At 53.6% G+C, this 17,051-nt stretch overlaps 1 protein-coding gene across 7 annotated transcripts in view; it reads right to left on the bottom strand.

The window, feature by feature from the left end:
• The window catches only part of MAD1L1 (mitotic arrest deficient 1 like 1), a 230,999-nt gene that overhangs the window by 60,389 nt on the left and 153,559 nt on the right, over positions 1-17,051 (bottom strand). For all 7 annotated transcript variants that reach the window (XM_070460540.1, XM_070460539.1, XM_070460542.1 and 4 more), the window contains one exon: positions 13,319-13,407. In XM_070460540.1, the coding sequence (XP_070316641.1) occupies positions 13,319-13,407 (89 nt within the window). The remainder of the gene's footprint in view (positions 1-13,318; positions 13,408-17,051) is intronic.

Below are 17,051 nucleotides of genomic sequence, written 5' to 3'. Positions count from 1 at the left end.
ACTGTGGAGTCCAGGGGGCCGATAAGTGCAGTGTTCAAAGGGCTTCCTGCTTCCTCCTGTTTATAATGAAAGTGAAGCGGGAACTGTGCACAGCGTGTCACCTCTGACCTGATGCCCAAAACTCAGGCATCTTCCCCAGAGCCAGCCCATCAGCCCATGAGGGATTCGCCAGACATACGTGGGCTGGGACTGTGCAATGGGCCACCTGCGGGCCCTGCAAAGTGGCGGAAAATAAAACCAAGAAAAGGAGGTGCTGATAACGAGGGACAGGGACAAGCCATGTGGCCCACCTGGTGCTACCCACGCAGCCCTCCTGTAAACCAACCGTCATCCCAAGTCACCGCCACCAGCTGGACAAACGGGAGCAAGGGAAGAGAGGGGCAAGGAGGGAAGGATGGGCGCTGGGGCGGCTGGACAAGAGAGACTTCAGAGGAGATATCTAGCCAGTGGCTGCCCAAAAAAGGCATTTCAAAAACGTAAAACCGTTTACTCACCAAGAAGACCCAATAACCGTAAATGGACATGCTCCTAAAAGCACAGCTTCAAAACACATGAAGCGGAAAATGACAACTGGAAGGAAAAACAGACAAATCCACAAGTATGTTTGGAGATGTCAGAGCTCCTTGCCAAGGACTTAAACCTGTGGACAGATGCTGAGCAAGGACCCGCAGTCCACCAGGACTTCACACAACATTCCACCTGACACCGTGCAACACACGCTCTTCTCGAGCACAGACAGAACGTTCTCCAAGATGGAGCATATTCCTAGGACATTAATAAACACTAGCAAATTAAAAAATGAAAACTATACAAACTAATTCACAGACTATAATGGAATTTAAACCAGGCATCCATAACAGATAGGGCTTCCCTGGTGGCTCAGTGGTAAAGAACCTGCCTGCCAATGCAGGAGACACGGGTTCAATCCTTGGGTTGGGAAGATAGATATCCTGGAGAGGGAAGTGGCAACCTATTCCAGTATTCTTTCCTGGGAAATCCCACGGACAGAGGAGTCTGGTGGGCTACAGTCCGTGGGGTTGCAAAACAGTTGGACACGACTTAGTGACTGAACAACAAAAACAGAAAGACAAGAGGGAAATATCGACACCCTAGAAAACGTAACAGCACATCAAAACAACGCACTGTTAAAGGAAGACGATGAAATTAGGAAACATCTGCAGCCGAATGAAAATGAGAGCACGACAGACCTCAGTGCAGGGTCAAGTGTGGGGCGCAGCTGAAGCAGTGCTTAGGGAGAAGTCTGTAGCCTTAAACACTCATATTACAGAACAAGAAAAACCTCAAATCAACAGTCTAAGTTCCTACCTTAGGAAACTAAAGTAAGAAAAAAGGGAAAAGTACACCCAAAGCAAGAAGAACTAATAAAGCGCAGAAATCAATGAAAGAGGAAAACAATGAGAAAAATGAAAGAAATCTGACACTGTCCCTCTGGAAAGACCAATTAAATTATGAGGCTCCAGCAGAAGAGGCCAGGCAGCAGCGCCAGGAACAGAGGAGCCCACCCTGGGCCCTGCAGACACACACGGGAGCCACAGGGTATCCACACGGACAACGGCCCGTGGTCCAGCCACATCGCCTACACAAGACCCACAGCCCAGCCTTCAGAGACCTTCCACACAGAATATCCAGTCCTACATGGTTTTACAGGGTGCAAACATTTAATGAAGAAATAATGCTAATTCTACACAATCTCATCCAGAAAAAAGAAGGACTAATTCCCAGCTTGGCACAGGAGGCCAGCATTACGCTGGAAGAGAAACAGATGAGGACAGGAAATAAATAAAACCCACACACCCATACCTCTCATGAACGAAAACATCATCAACAAAACACGAGCAAGTTGAGTCCAGCAATACAAAAGAACAGTGACAGCCAAGGAGACTTATCTTGTGATGTCAGACTGGTTCAATACTGAAAAATAAATCAATATTAACTACCATATTGGCAGCTCAAAGAAGAAAAAACACAATTGTATCAATCCGTGGAAAAAGAAAGGAGTTGGCAAAGTTCAACATCTGTTCATGACAAACCAAGAATAAAAGACCGATCAAGAATGGAAGAGAACTCCTACATCCTGATACACGTACAAAAACCTGCAACTAACATCATTCTCCACTGTGAAAGACTAGGAGCTCCCTCAAGACCAGAACAAGGCAGACACTCCAACCCCAGCCTGGAAGTCCTAACCTTTGGTTAACCTCCAGCGCACTGCTCAGAGAAGACATGAAACTGATACAGACAATTTATGAAAGTCGCTCAGTCGAGTCTGATTCTTTGTGACCCCGTGGACTGTAGCCCGCCAGGCTCCTCTGTCCATGGAATTCTCCAGGCAAGAACACTGGAGTGGGTAGCCATTCCCTTCTCCAGGGGATCTTCTCGACCCAGGGGTCGAACCTGGGTCTCCCGCACTGCTGGTGGATTCTTCACCATCTGAACCATCAGGGAAGCTCAGATAATTTAGAGACAGGAGTATCTGCGCAGTGAGACCCCAAGGAATCAACCAAAAATAAACACCAAAAACCCTCACAGACCTGAAAAGTGAATTTGGTATGGTACAGGATATAAGATGAACAACTCAAGGATCAATCACTGCTATGCAGTCATAGTACATAACAGTAAGGCGAAGTAAAACAAAATGTACGACTGATATAAAAGACACACTGAGGCACAGATCTAATAAAACATGCAGAATCTGTTATAATGAAAAGACAAAATGTTGATGAAAAAAATCAAAGATGTAAATAACAGATACTGTGTTCATGGAATGGGAGGCCCAACACAACGAGAACATCAGTTCTTCCCAAGTGACACACAGATTTAACACAAAGCCAATAAAACTCCAGCAGGGCTTTTTTTGGGGGGGGAGGGGGGTAGATCTAGACAAACCAACTCTAAAATTTACACAGAAAGTCAAAGGAACTAGAACAGCTAAAACAGCTTTGAAGAAGAATTAAATCAGGGGAGTCACTCCAGCAGATTCCAACTTACCCCGAGGCTACAAGTAATCAAGACAGTGGTGATGAGATAAACACTGAGATCAATGCAGCAAGGCAGAGTGTCCAGAAAAGAGAGAAGTGTGCCCAACTGATTTGTGACAACGGCATAGAAGCAATTCAACCAAGGAAGGACAGCCTTTGCCATAAATTGTCTGGAAGGAATTAAACATCTTTAGGCAAGTATAAATCTTCACCTAAACCTCATGTCTTACACCGACTTCAACAGAACACAGGTCAGACGCTTAAATGTAAAATGTGGTTTCACAAAACTGTAAGGAATAAACAAAGGAGAACATATTTGATACGCAAAAAGTTTCCAGACTCAACATCTAAAAACTGATAAACTGGACTTTTTCAAAATTTAAAACTTTTGTTAAAGACATTGGTAAGATAGTGAAAAAAAATAGGCTACCGAGTAAAAGAAAATATTTGCAAATCACGTATTTGACAAACACATATCCACTAGAAATAAAGAACTTGCAAAATTCAACAATAAGTAAAAAAAAAAAAAAAAAAAAAAAACCCAACAGAACAGCAACAAGAAAAAAACAACTAAATATTTAAACAGATATCTCACCAAAAAGGTTAAACAGGTTGCAACTAATGAAAACACGCTCAACATCATCAGCCATTTGGGCAGACACTCCAACTGTCGTGCTCTCGTTTTCATTCAGTTGCAGATGTTTTCCCATTTCGCCTGTCATCTTCCTCCAACAGTGCATCGTTTTGATGTGCTGCCACGTTTCCCAGGGTGTGGGTATTTCCCGCTTGTCTTTCTCTTTGTGTTGTTCACTCACTAAGTCGTGTCCAACTCTTTTGCAACCCCACGGACTGTGGCCCACCAGACTCCTCTGTCCATGGGATTTCCCAGGCAACGTGTAAAAAGCCATGGTGAGACAGCCATGGTGTGTGGTATCACACACCCAGCAGAAGGGCTAAATAAAATAAGAATACTGACAATACCAAGTGCTGACACAGAAGAACCCAACTCTCACGCAGCTCTGCCTAAATAACCACCAAGCTACTTTCCAAAGCCAAACACACACTGAACACATTAGTTAGAAATCCCTCTCTTGGGGTATCTACCCTGGAGAAATGGAAATCACTGCCCCTACACAACCTGCACACACGTTTGTAACAGTTCTAGTCCTAACTGCCCCAAGCCGAAAACAACACAAATATCCTTCAGGAAGTGAACAGATATATTTTTTTAAGTTGTGGTATATCCATCCGTGGAATATTACCCAGTTGTAAAAATGAACAACTACAGCAAGGAAGCAGAACGCTTGGGAACCTGTGACTCAGTTAGACCAACAGCAGAGGACATGTTCTGGCCAAGTGCACATGGATATTCTCCAGAAAAGACTGCATGTCAGGCTACAAAACAAGTCTCAGTAAGCTAGATTTATTGATCTAACGGAATTAACTCAATGAGATGAAAATAAACCCCAATAAGAGAAAAAAAACTGGAAAACAAATATGTGAAAACTAAATAATAGACTCAAGCAATAGATCAGAGAAGAAATCACAAGGAAATTAGGAAATATTTTGAGAAAATAAAATGAACACAAAACACAGGATACCAATGAAAGCAAGGCTCTTGGGGAATTTATAGCCTTAAATGCCTACATTTTAAAAGAAAGCGAAGTAGTGAAAGTCACTCAGTCATGTCCTACTCTTTGCAACCCCATGGACTGTAGACCAGGCTCCTCTGTCCACGGAATTCTCCAGGCCAGAATACTGGAGTGGGTAGCCGTTCCCTTCTCCAGGGGATCTTCCCGACCCTGGGATTGAACCCAGGTTTCCCGCGTTGCAGGTAGATTCTTTACCAGCTGAGCCCCCAGGGAAGAGGAGGACCTCGAATCAATAACATGAGTTTAGACCTGAAGAAACTAGAAAAGAGCAAATTGAGCTCAAAGCTAGAAGCAAGGAAATAATAAAGACTAGAACAGAGATAAATGACACAGAAAACAGAGAAACAGTAAGAAAATCAACAAAACCAAAAGCTGGTTATTTGAAAAGATCAACAAAATCAACAAATCTTTGGCTGAAATGACTAATATGTTTCAATATAGATAAAAATCAGCTGTATTTCTAAACAACAGCAATGAAAAATCTGAAAAAAAAAGGAATTTAACAAAATCATTCCATTTACAAGAGCATCAAAGAGAACAAACTACTTAGGTTTTAATTTACCCAGGGAGGTAAAAAAATTTGTATACTGCAAAACTGCAAAAGATTGCTGAAAGAAATTAAAGAAAAACTAAATAGATGGGGAGATATACCATGTTCATGGACAGGAAGACTTAAAATGGTTAAGATGTCAGAGGAGTTGAAACCACCTTGGAAAAGAACAAATTGGGAAAATTCACACTTCCTGATTTCCAAACTTGGTAGAAAGATACAGTAATCAGAAAATAAAGGAGTTCATGGTGACAACATCATGGAGGAATTTCACTTCTGAGAGAAAGACACTGGTCTCAAAAGATTAAAATTGTAGGACTCCATTTATAGGACATTACTGAGAAAGAAACGAAACTGTGGGGAAGAGAACAGATCAGAGGCTGCAGCAGGACCGCGGGAGTGCGGGGGCGATCATCAGTTGACAGCAGGAGGGGGCTTTGAAGTGACGGCGTTAATTTGTGCTCTGATTAAGGGGCAAGTAATTAAAATGCCTGGGACTGTACACCAAGAAAAAGACAATTTGGAAAGACTGATGCTGACACTGGAAGACTGATGCTGACCTTGAAGCTCCAACACTTTGGCCACCTGATGAGAAGAGCCAACTCACTGGAAAAGATTCTGATGCTGAGAAAGATTGAAGGCAGGAGGAGAAGGGGGTGACAGAGGATGAGATGGCTGGATGGCATCACAGACTCGATGGACAAGAGTTTGAGCAAACTCCAGGAGACAGTGAAGGACGGGGAAGCCTGGCGTGCTGCAGTTCATGGGTTGCAAAGAGTCGGACACAATTATGCAACTGAACAACAACAGCTACATAACAATTCTAGAAGTCAAAAGTAACAAGCCTCCTGGTATACATTCTGTAGCTTATCGTGATGGTGATTACAAGTGGGGTGCCTATCTGTCAAGTGTGAGTGTGGTGTCTGGTGGGGTGGGTGGGTGGAAGAGGAGTGTTTGACCACTGACATTCTTCAAATCTGGAGGAACTCGGTGATAAGCGGAAGCAGACGGGCCTTCACCTTACTCACTGTTTTCATGCGTGCGTGCTCAGTCATGTCCGACTACACGACTCCATGGACTGTAGCCCATCAGGCTCCTCTGTCTGTGGGAGTTTTCCAGGCAAGATAGTGGAGTGGGCTGCCGTTCCCTTCTCCACGGGATCTTCCCGACTCAGGGATCAAACCGGAGTCTCCTGCATTGGCTGGAGGGCTCTTCACCACTGAGCAACCAGGGAAGTCCAATCATTGTTTTAAGCTTCTCCAAGACAACATGCTGTCTGAGATCTGCTCTCTGGGGGAAAACTCCCACGGCCCCACCCTCAGTGCCCCACGACACTGGGCATTAGAAGGGACACATCCTGTTGTATGTGGAGTACGCCCCGATGACACGGGCGTTTAAAATCCCTCAGGGCTGGCACTTAGGGGAAGCTTGGGGTGCAGAGCCTGACCCACAGGAAGCACTGGGTGAACGTCAGCTGTTTTGGTGCAAAGATTATGACAGCTGCTGATGGGGGCGGGGAGGGGGTCTTAGTTTCACAACCATAATGCATCGGAATCCTACATGCAAGTACCATCGGATTTCCGGGACCCAGAAAACACACGTGTGTATGTAAAAACATGGGCAATAGTTCATGCAGAAATATTCATCATAGCTTGTTCTCAGCAGGTAAAAACATGAAATAATTTAAGTTCCAAAAAGGGGAGCAGTCAACTGTAGTATGAGACAAACTAAGGGTTAATGTTTACACGAAGACTGCAGAAACACAGAAAAGCGTTACAAGACAGCGTGGAGCGTCAGGGTTTAAATGGTGTCGGTCTCACTGCACACAACGGTTATGAACAGAAAAATCGCTAGAGACTTCAGCTGGAGATGGTGGCTTCTACATTTACAATTAAGTGCACCCTCTCTCAAAATTCCTTTAAAATGAGAGCATGGGTCTTCCTGACTTCTTGTGAGGCCTACTTCTGAATAGACAAAGAAAATAGAAGTCACAGCGTCCAAAAACCCTTAGAAGTTGGAAAACAGAAGCATAGTGGTAAATGACACAACAGAGCTAAGCCCTGGGCCAGCCATAGACATGCCGAGAAGTTTCCACCACTAACAGCCCTGGAGGTCTCGGAAACGGCGTCACGGGGAGCTCACTTCTGAAAGCAGCTTGGAGTCTCTCTCTTTCCCCCCCCTCTCAGGGAAGCATTGCAGCGCAAACCTAGGAGGAAGCACACGGCCTCTTCACGGAGCCTCTGCCGACAGCGACAAGGAGCACAGCCCCACGGGTGCCGCCGCGCATGCGGCCACCGCCGCCAGGAGCTCTCCCACATCCCTCTGGAGAGCCCCCCACAAGCCCGGCCACCTCCTCCCGCGCTGTCTAAACAGACTGTGTAAAGCTGATGTCACCGATCCTCTCAGCGTTTACAGTTCTCCAGAGACAACACACAGACCTGGCAACATCCTGTGGAGGAAGCACTGTAATCGTGGACTCAAGTTTTCAACGTCTGTAGGACAATGCAGGGGGCGCTCCCCAGGTGGCTCAGTGTTAAAGAATCCGCCTGCCAACACAGGAGACAAGAGTTCAATCCCTGGGTCGGGAAGATCCCCTGGAGGAGGAGATGGCAACCCACTCCAGTGTCCTTCTCCGGAAAGTCCCATGGACGGAGGAGCCTGGAGGGCTACAGTCCTCAGGGTCAGAGAGAGTCAGACACGACTGAAGTGACTCGGCACACACACGCACACAAGTTGATGCAGATTATCTAGTTCATCTTGGTTGAGGTGTGGGAGTCCTTGGTTTTTGAGGAAGTGGTCCATCGTCCCCGAGTTGACGATTCTGTGAGCATAGATTGCTCATGACATTCCCACAGGCTCTCAACGGCTGGAGGATCTGTAGAGGCGTCCCCGGTCCTTCCAGGTACTGATGCTCTGGGCCTCCTCTTTTTCTACCTGTCACCTTTGCTGGAGGTTCACTAATTTTCAAAGAACTGGCTTTCTGCTTCAGTGATTTTCTGTTTTTCTCCTTTCACTCTATTTGCTCTTTACGAGTGCCTCCTTTCTGCTTGCTTTGGGCTCCCTTTGCCCTTCTTTTTCCAAGGTCTGGAGACTGGACTATAAACCAGACATCCGCCTGCTCTCCTAGAGCAGACAGCCGGGGCCGGGCACTTCTGCCCGAACCACAAACGCTCACAGGTATGTTTACACCATCACTTGGCTGTATGTCCCTCTCCTTTGCGACGCCCTCTTTCACACCCGGGCTGTTTAACAGTGTTTAATCTCCAAATGCCAGGAGACTCCCCTGGGTTCCCCTGGCCCTGACTTCCGGATCGAGCTCCTTCTGGACACAGAACACACCGGGGGGTGAAGCTGACGCCCCAGGACATGCCGTTCCACGACCGGGTGTGGTCCGTCCCACCGTGCCTCTGCGCCCGATCGCGTCCTGCTCACTCCTTCCGCATCTCTGCTGCCTTTCGCTTCAGTCCTGCTGCTCCTGCGAGCACTGTGCCGGGTCCTGATTGCACAGGTGGACCTGCCCATGCCTCCTCCTAGGCCACCACTCGGCTTCGTGAGTGGAAGTTACACTTCTGTGCAGAGAGCCTCACACAGGGTCCCTTTTGGTCTGCCGTATTTTACCCGACATTATTCCACTGGCACAAGCCACACCTACTTTAACACATCCATGCGTGCCCAGCATGCCGCTTCTCGTTCTTTCACTTTCCACCTACCGGTGTTGTCATGGCTGAAGTGGGTCTTGTCGATAAAATATAACCGGGTCGTGTTTGTATCCACGCTGCCAGTCTGTCTCCTAATTCATGTGTTTACATTAAACGTGACTTGACTTCCTGGTGACTACATCTGCCAGTTCACTCATGTTCCCTGTTCGTTTCCTCTGTCTCCCTTCTTTTGCTTTCCTGTGGGTTCCTTGGCCACTTTCTAGAATCTCATTCTGCAGCGTTTTGGATACACGGCGTTGTACGCATTTCTTACTGTTGCTGGAAGCGTGGAGATGCACACACATAACGTGGCTTCCCGGCGCGGACAGACTCCCGTGCCCGCTGTCAAATCAGGTGGGCTCGAGGCTCCCACGCGTGTGCTGAGCACCAGCATCGCGGGACGCTCCAGGCTTCCACCCTCGGGGATGAGTCATAGAAACTCAAGGACAGCCTGCCATCCTGACGCGGCTCCGTTTCTCCCCGTGCCGCTGTCCTTTCCCCGGGGAGGTTCCAGGCTTTCCCCTCTCACCGTGCCCTCGTGCCCAGGAGCTTCCTCTGACGTTCATCAAGGGCAGGTCTGCTGGCGACAGATTATCTGAGCTCCGCTTCGGCGGAGGGTGTCTTGATTTTTCTTTCATCCCTGAGGATGTTTTTGCTGGCTGACAGCTCTTTTCTCTCAGAACTTGAGAAATGTTGTGCATTTCCTCTGGCTTCTGCAGTGTCAGATGAAAAACTCGCTGCTGCTCAGATCCATGTCCCCACAGATAATAGTGTTTCTCTCCAGCTCCTTTCAAGACTTTTCCTTTATGATTAATTTTCAGGAGGTTGATCAGCATGTGTCACGGTGCGGGTTTCTTCGGTTTTATGATGTAAGGGCTCCACTGAGCTTCTGAAATCTGTAGTTCCATGCCCTTCACCAGATCTGGGAAACTGCCAGTCATTACTTCTTAGGGTGTCTTCTCAGCCTCAACGCCCTTCTCCCCTCTGGGACCCCAGCTAAGCGAGGTCCCCCTCTGTCTCCTGACCGCGGGTCCCCGAGGCCCTGCTCTCTGCTGAGGGGTTTCTGCTGACCTGGCAGTCTACTGTGGGGCGTACCTGCTGAGTTTTCTATTTTGGTTATTGTATTTTTCTGGTGTATAATTTATATTTGGTTCTTTTTTTTAAAACATAATTTTTATTATTTTTATTTCTTTGTTGAAATTTATTATTTGTTTAGAGAGGATGCGTAACTGTTTGCAGAAGCACTCTTACGATGCTGCTATAAAATCCTCATCAGGCAGTTCCCCGTCGGAGTCACCATGGCACTGGTGTCTGTCGACAGTCTTGTCTTGTCCCAGCTCCAGGTAGGATGGGTCTTACTGTATCCTGGACGTGCCAAGCACCATGCTGCAAAACCTCCCTCCCCCACTGAAGCCCAGACACTTGTTTTCTCGAGAGAGAAGAGAGCAGGTCTCCGATGGAGGCACAGCAGGTGGAGGGCAAAGCTGATGGAGGCACAGCAGGCGGAGGGCAAAGCTGATGGAGGCACAGCAGGCGGAGGGCAGAGCTGATGGAGGCACAGCAGGCGGAGGGCAGAGCCGATGGAGGCACAGCAGGCGGAGGGCAGAGCTGATGGAGGCACAGCAGGTGGAGGGCAAAGCTGATGGAGGCACAGCAGGTGGAGGGCAAAGCTGATGGAGGCACAGCAGGCGGAGGGCAGAGCTGATGGAGGCACAGCAGGCGGAGGGCAAAGCTGATGGAGGCACAGCAGGCGGAGGGCAAAGCTGATGGAGGCACAGCAGGTGGAGGGCAGAGCTGATGGAGGCACAGCAGGTGGAGGGCAAAGCTGATGGAGGCACAGCAGGCGGAGGGCAAAGCTGCCCTCGTCAGCAGGGCGACGGAGGGCGTGTCCACCAACGCCACCCCTGGTCCTGCCCCGACGCTGCACCTGGAAGCTGGCAGCCCACCTCCAGACGGGGCTCTTCCCAAATATGCGAGGGTTCACGGTGAAACGGCCACGGGAGACCCAGAGAAGCCGCCAGCCAGGGCCCAGGCGGGACTGCTGCCCCCTCCTCATGAGCGGACGCCAGGGCCGCAGGGGCAGCATCAGCAGGAGGCCTACCCCCAAGTCGCCACGCTGACAGAGAAAGCAGCATGAAGAGAAGGGGCCATGGGCTGAAGGAGACTTCGGAAAGTCCCATCACTGACATCAAAGAGCTAGTGAACATATCTCACACAAGGGAATACTCAAAGAACAACAACGCTACCAAAAAACCCAAAAACCTCAGGAAATTAGGAGTATGACAGCAGAAATAAAGAACAGGCTGATAGATTTCAGAACATTTTATAGAAAGTAAAGACAAATGACAGAAGATAGGATCAAAAGTGTTTTTATAAAAAAGTATCCAGAAAGTGCAACATCTAAGTAACAGCTTCAGAAAGAAACAACAGAGAAAACACAAGGGGAAAAATGACCAACGAATAATAATAATAATGAATAATCGAAGGGACTTTCCAAGAGCTGGAGGGCGTGAGAGGCCACGGGCCACCCAGCCCGAGACACGACAGCGTGGCCGTGACATTTCAGGACCCTGGACAGCAGACGGCCCATGGTCCTCCAGAGAGGAGCACAAGGCAGGCTGGGACCCCAGGCCCAGAGGCTCTGCTCCAGGGGAGGCTGCCCCTCCCGCCCGCCACAGGGTCAGTGCAGGAGTGGAAGCCGGGCACAGCCCTGGTTCCTGCAGCCGGGCAGCGGGGAGCCCAGGGCCCAAACATGCTGCAGGAGCTGTGCTCACGGGGGTGTCTGCAGGCAGGCAGAGGAGGCCTGCTGACCGGTGAGTGGGCTTCCTCCCAACGTAGCAGCCCTGGTCGGGAGGGGCGTGGGGCCGCAAAGGCCTCCTTGATCAAACGCAAGGCTCCCACAATGGCTCCCCTCCCAACCAAGCCCTCATCCCGGGGGCACCGGGGTCTGAGGCAGCCTCAGCCTCGCCGCGGTTCACAGACCAGGCCCAGGCCCGTGGGGACGGGTTCTGCTTCTGCCTGGGTCGTGGGTGGTGGCCATGTGGCCAAGTCCCTCTGCAGCTGTGCCCTCCTCTGAGGCAGGGCCTGTCTCCAGACCCACGGTGCCTCAAGGGTACTCAAGACCACGAGCAGGGGGCTCGGTGGGGATCCGCTCACAGCTGAGCCCCAGCGGCCTGGAAGGGCGAGGGCGGGTCCCAGGGCACAGCCGTCCTGGGAGGGGGCGTCTCCAGGGTCAGGGTCCCCCAGCCCTGAGGCAGGGGGCTGCTCCCGCTGGAACGGGCCTGGGGCTGGGTGGGCGGGGCCCGGAGAGCAGTGACGGCCCTGGGGGGTCGGGGGACTAGCCGGCCCGCATACAGATGTCCGTTCTCGGGAGGATGAGCCTGTCCAGCCCGGAGTCGAGCCACGACGGCAGGGAGCGAGAGCCCAGCTCGGTCCCAGTCGAGGGGCCCCGAGCTGCTGCCGCTCAAGTCTTTACTTGAGCTCCACGCAGCTTTCTTCAGTAACAGAGTCGTGCTTCAAAATGTCACGTGTGCACACTTGCTGTGTCACACGTGTTGCGTATATCATGTATGTTTCACACATGTGTGATCTACCTGCAGTGTCTCTCCCGGCGCGAGTGACACAGCATGGCTGAGCCCACCCTGCCCCAGCCCGCCAGGCTCGCAGGAAGACTGCAGATTGTGCAAAGGCGGCGGGTAGGCTGTGGCCGGCCGGCCTTCAGGTGCACCGACCCTGTGGGAGCCGGGCTCCTGGCTCAGCGGTTTCAGGAAAGACCCGCAGCAGCATTCCTGCTGCGCAGGAGGCAGGGAGGACTAGAGGGAAGCTGCCAGGGTTCACTCAGAGTGAGCCCTCCCGAGCACCGGGGTGGATGGTAGTGGTGGGCTTCCCGGCCCCTGTCCTCCAGCCGAGCAGTTTCCTGGGAAAGCCAGGAAGCCTTCAGCTGCGTGGAGGACACTGACCCCGTGGTCGCGGCTGTGAGATGCTGGGGGCAGAGGGCACAGGCTCCTGAACAGTGAGCGGGGCGGGGGCGCCCGGGGACCCTCACCCCCACAGCCTGGAGGAAGGACATACGGGCCCAGCGGGCAGTGGCCAGGCCCTCCCATCAGCCCACCCACTGCTCCTGGGAACACGGCCAAGCCTCCCCAGAGCTGCCCTTCCGGCCAGTGAGCACGTCCTCAGGAGCCCCCCCAGTACCAGGGGGGCACCCCCATCGCACTTCCCACCGCCTGTCGTCACACACGCGCGCCCGCGGGTGAAGCAGAGTCAGGTCCCTGCAGAAAGCGCCATGCCGGGCTCGGGGCAGGAGGAGGCCACTGAGCAACGGCCAACCCGGTGCGGGGGCGTAGAGCAGAAACTTGTGACAACAACATGGCGGGGGTGGGCACAGAGGAGCCGGGGGCAGGGCAGGGCAGGACGTACCTGAGTGAGCTCACCTCCTCCCTGGAGAACAGGAAGCTCTGCTCAGCTGGGCCCGCCTGCGACTTCAGTATCTTCAGCTCCATCTCCAGCTGTAAGGAGACATGGGCGAGAGGTCAGCCTGGACCAGGGGAGACACGGGCGAGAGGTCAGCCTGGACCAGGGTCCCAGGAGACACGGGCGAGAGGTCAGCCTGGACCAGGGGAGATACAGGCAAGAGTTCAGCCTGGACCACGGCCCCGGGAGACACGGGCGAGAGGTCAGCCTGGACCAGGGCCCCGGGAGACACGGGTGAGAGGTCAGCCTGGACCAGGGCCCCGGGAGACACGGGTGAGAGGTCAGCCTGGACCAGGGGAGACACAGGCGAGAGGTCAGCCTGGACCAGGGGAGACAAAGGTGAGAGGTCAGCATGGACAACGGGAGACACGGGCGAGAGGTTAGCCTGGACCAGGGGAGACACAGGTGAGAGGTCAGCCTGGACCAGGGGAGACACAGGTGAGAGGTCAGCATGGACCACGGGAGACACGGGCGAGAGGTTAGCCTGGACCATGGGCCCCAGGAGCCCGGGGGTGCAGCCACTTCCCTGTGGGGGGCAGGCGAGGAGACCCACAACTTCGGTGTTTTAGTTCTTGTCTCCACAACAGCCATGGAGGGAGACACAGTCACGTGGGCACGCTGAGGGGAAACGTCAGCGTCTGGGGCGAGGGGACGCAGCAGCTGGAAGGAGCGTGTTCCGCGCTGCAGCGCTCTGGCTGCTCTAAGTCCAGATTCGTCATGTATTTTGGACGTCAGAGTTCTCTACAGGACCTCAAGTCACACAGGCCGTCTGGAGGCAACGAGGAAGTGAGCTGCCGCAGCACATGGGGCTGGGGTGGGGTGCGGCAAGACAAGGCTGGAGAAGAGCGGGGAGGACACCCAGCCGCGGACCCGAGGGGGACAGGGATGGGGCGGGTGGTCCCGTGGGGCGGGGCAGACCCCAGCTGTGGGCAGCGCGCTTGGCCTTCGCTGCCCTGGGCTCCGATGGCCCCAGTGGGACATGGCGGGCGGAAGGACAGGCCAGGCGGCCGGCTGCGGGCACAGACCACTGTCCCCACACTGGCCTCCAGCCGTCCCTCAGCCCACCCTGAGCGCCTGCCACCCCCGCCCCCCAGCCAGCCCTGTCCCCCGCACACGGGTCACTGACACTCAGCTCAGCTATTCCTGGCCCGCTGCCCCACCCGGGACTCCTGCTGGTCTGGCTGTTCTGACCCCCAGGGAGGACCTTAACCCCGTTGAGTTCCCCACTGAGCCCCCGAGGGGACAGGGGAAGCCAGGAAGGCTCCTCATGGGATCCACACCAGCCGCAGGCCCTGGCTGGGAGTGGGGCGGCGGCACCGAGGTGGGGTCTGTGGCCGCGCTGAAGCCTGAACCAAGCCCTCCAGGCCAGTCCTGCGAGGGCCTCCTTGCGCGACCTGACTGGAGGGATTCCTGGGCCCCAGACACCCAGTCTTGTGACGCCCTGACCGGCCATCAGGTCCCCAGAGGAGACCCTGCCCCTAAATGGGCCAGCGGGCCTGGGAGACCTGAGCCTGCCAGCCAGAGCGCAGACCAAGCACAAGCACCCTTGGGGACCAGCTCCCAGAACAGCCTCGCGGAGCTGAGTTACACGCGGGCCCACAGCCAACTCCTCCGCCTACCGGGCACTGAAGGACACAGCCCAGCGCCCGCCGCGCTAGCTGCACCCCCCAGAGGTGGCAGGGGCCCTCGGCGTGGCCCCTTCGTCAGGACGATGGCCCGATTCACTAGCCCGCATCAATGACGCCCGCGCCACGTGGCATCACGAGCAGAGCAGAACCTGGTGGTGTTCAGGACCAGCGGCGTCCACGTGTCCAGAGGCCCCCAGACCTCTGCTCGGAAGCTGGGGCTTGGACAAAGCTCCTCCTGGGAACCAAGCTGTCCGTGTGCTGCTGACCCTGAGTGCCCAGTCCCTCCTCTCTGATGCTGCCCGCACCTCCTACCTGGCGGTTGGTGGCGGTCACCCGGGAGCCCCCTCCCCACTGTCTCCACCTTCACGGTCATGATCAAACACGCCGGCAGACACAAACTTCCCTGGATCAGGGTTAGGGTCAGGGTTAGGGTTCTCCTGGGGGAACGTGGGCCTGACAGTCGATCCAAACTGGTCCCTGTTCCGTGCAGGCAGGGGCTGATCTGACAGCAGGGCACAGTGGTGGTCTCTCCTGGAGACCCACAGCCCTGTGCCAGGCCCTGCCGGAGGCCCACACACCTCGTCCTGGAACCCACGGGCACTCTGCAGCCTCCGGAATCGCACTCAGACGGGTGAAGGGGAGAAGCCTCTCTCCAGCTTTGCCTGGTTCCTCACCCAGCCCGCAGTCCCCAGGCTCGGCTCACATGTTTACAAGCTAAGAGGCTGATGTTCTTCCCTTCCTTAAAATGTATTTACTGTTTATAAAAACGGAACATTTCCTACACGTTGTTCTGTATGTTAATTTTTTTCACATAGTACGTCTGGAGGCATTTGCAGATCCGCACACAGAGAGCAACCAGTTCGCCGTTATGGGTCTGGGAACCGCCCCCGACGGCCAACCTCCTGCCGACCAACATCTGACCTGCTTCCTGTCCGGCGGCTCAGACACGCCGGTCCCCTGGGCACAAGCTGACCTGCAGGCCGAGTCCCAGAGTTGCATGTCTGCCTGCAGTCCCACCTGACGTCATCACCGCACAACGCGCGGTGGTCAGCCGGCTCACAGGCTGCAGTGACCGCAAGTGTTCACTGCAGGGCGCCCAGCCCAGGGCAAGCGAGGAGCTTGGGCTGGTCACGCTAAAGGCCCTGAGCCCCTGGCGGCTTTCAGGGAGGGCTGCTAAGGACAAGATCGGGGCGAAGGCTGTGGGTGTCTGAGCGGCCTGAAGGCATTCTTCTGCTCTGTTGTGGGGAGGTAACTGGGGGGTATTTTGGGCATCAACACCATCAACCTTCTGGATCCAACTGGCCTTGGGCCCACATGCGGGGATCAGCACCTAGTGAACGTCTGAGCTGGCAGGGGCCTTAGAGCTACCTACTGCCTCAAGGAGGAACTGACGGCCCTGGACGTCCTGCTAGAGCTGAACTCATCACTGCTCTGTCCTGCTGACTGTTTCCCTCTCTTTCTGCGTTTCCTCGCTTTTCTGATTTAGCGTGCTCTTTGGCACTGGGGGACAGCCTGTGAGGTAAAGGTCTTTCACAGACGAGAGGCAGGGACCCGGGAGGGCCCCACGGGTCCTGCTGGGCTTCAGGGCAGGGCCCAGCCAGCCTCGAGGTGGCAAAGAAAGGCGCCTCGCCCCCCAGGGGCGCACGCGGCTTCCTGTCTGTAACCAGGTCAGCTTCGGACATCCGGTCGACAAGAATCCTGGGGACTTCTCTCTCCTGCCTCACCCACCCCATATTTTAAAAAGTACCCAAACCACCTATTCTCGGAACCTGGGTCTCGGGGAGGGTGAAGCCGCACATCCAGGGCCCGGCCGTGGGTGGAGCCGGCTTGTCCATCAGGACCTGCGGCTCCTGCGTCCACCCAGCTCTTACTGCTGCTAGAGTAGGAGGAAGGATTTTCTTCATCGTCTGATTCGTCTCTGTAGACACAGGCTCTGTCAACTTTCTGTGCGTTGGCTCTGCCGCCCACCCCCTCGCGGGGTCTCAGGTGGGCTGCGCGGTCTGCTGGCCGACCGTCCCGCCCCGGCCGCGTCCCTGCTCCTCCCCAGCACA

Source organism: Odocoileus virginianus, chromosome 33 (genome assembly GCF_023699985.2).
Source record: "Odocoileus virginianus isolate 20LAN1187 ecotype Illinois chromosome 33, Ovbor_1.2, whole genome shotgun sequence".
NCBI classification, from domain to species: Eukaryota; Metazoa; Chordata; class Mammalia; order Artiodactyla; family Cervidae; genus Odocoileus; species Odocoileus virginianus.
This window is presented reverse-complemented; position numbering and strand designations above follow the sequence as displayed.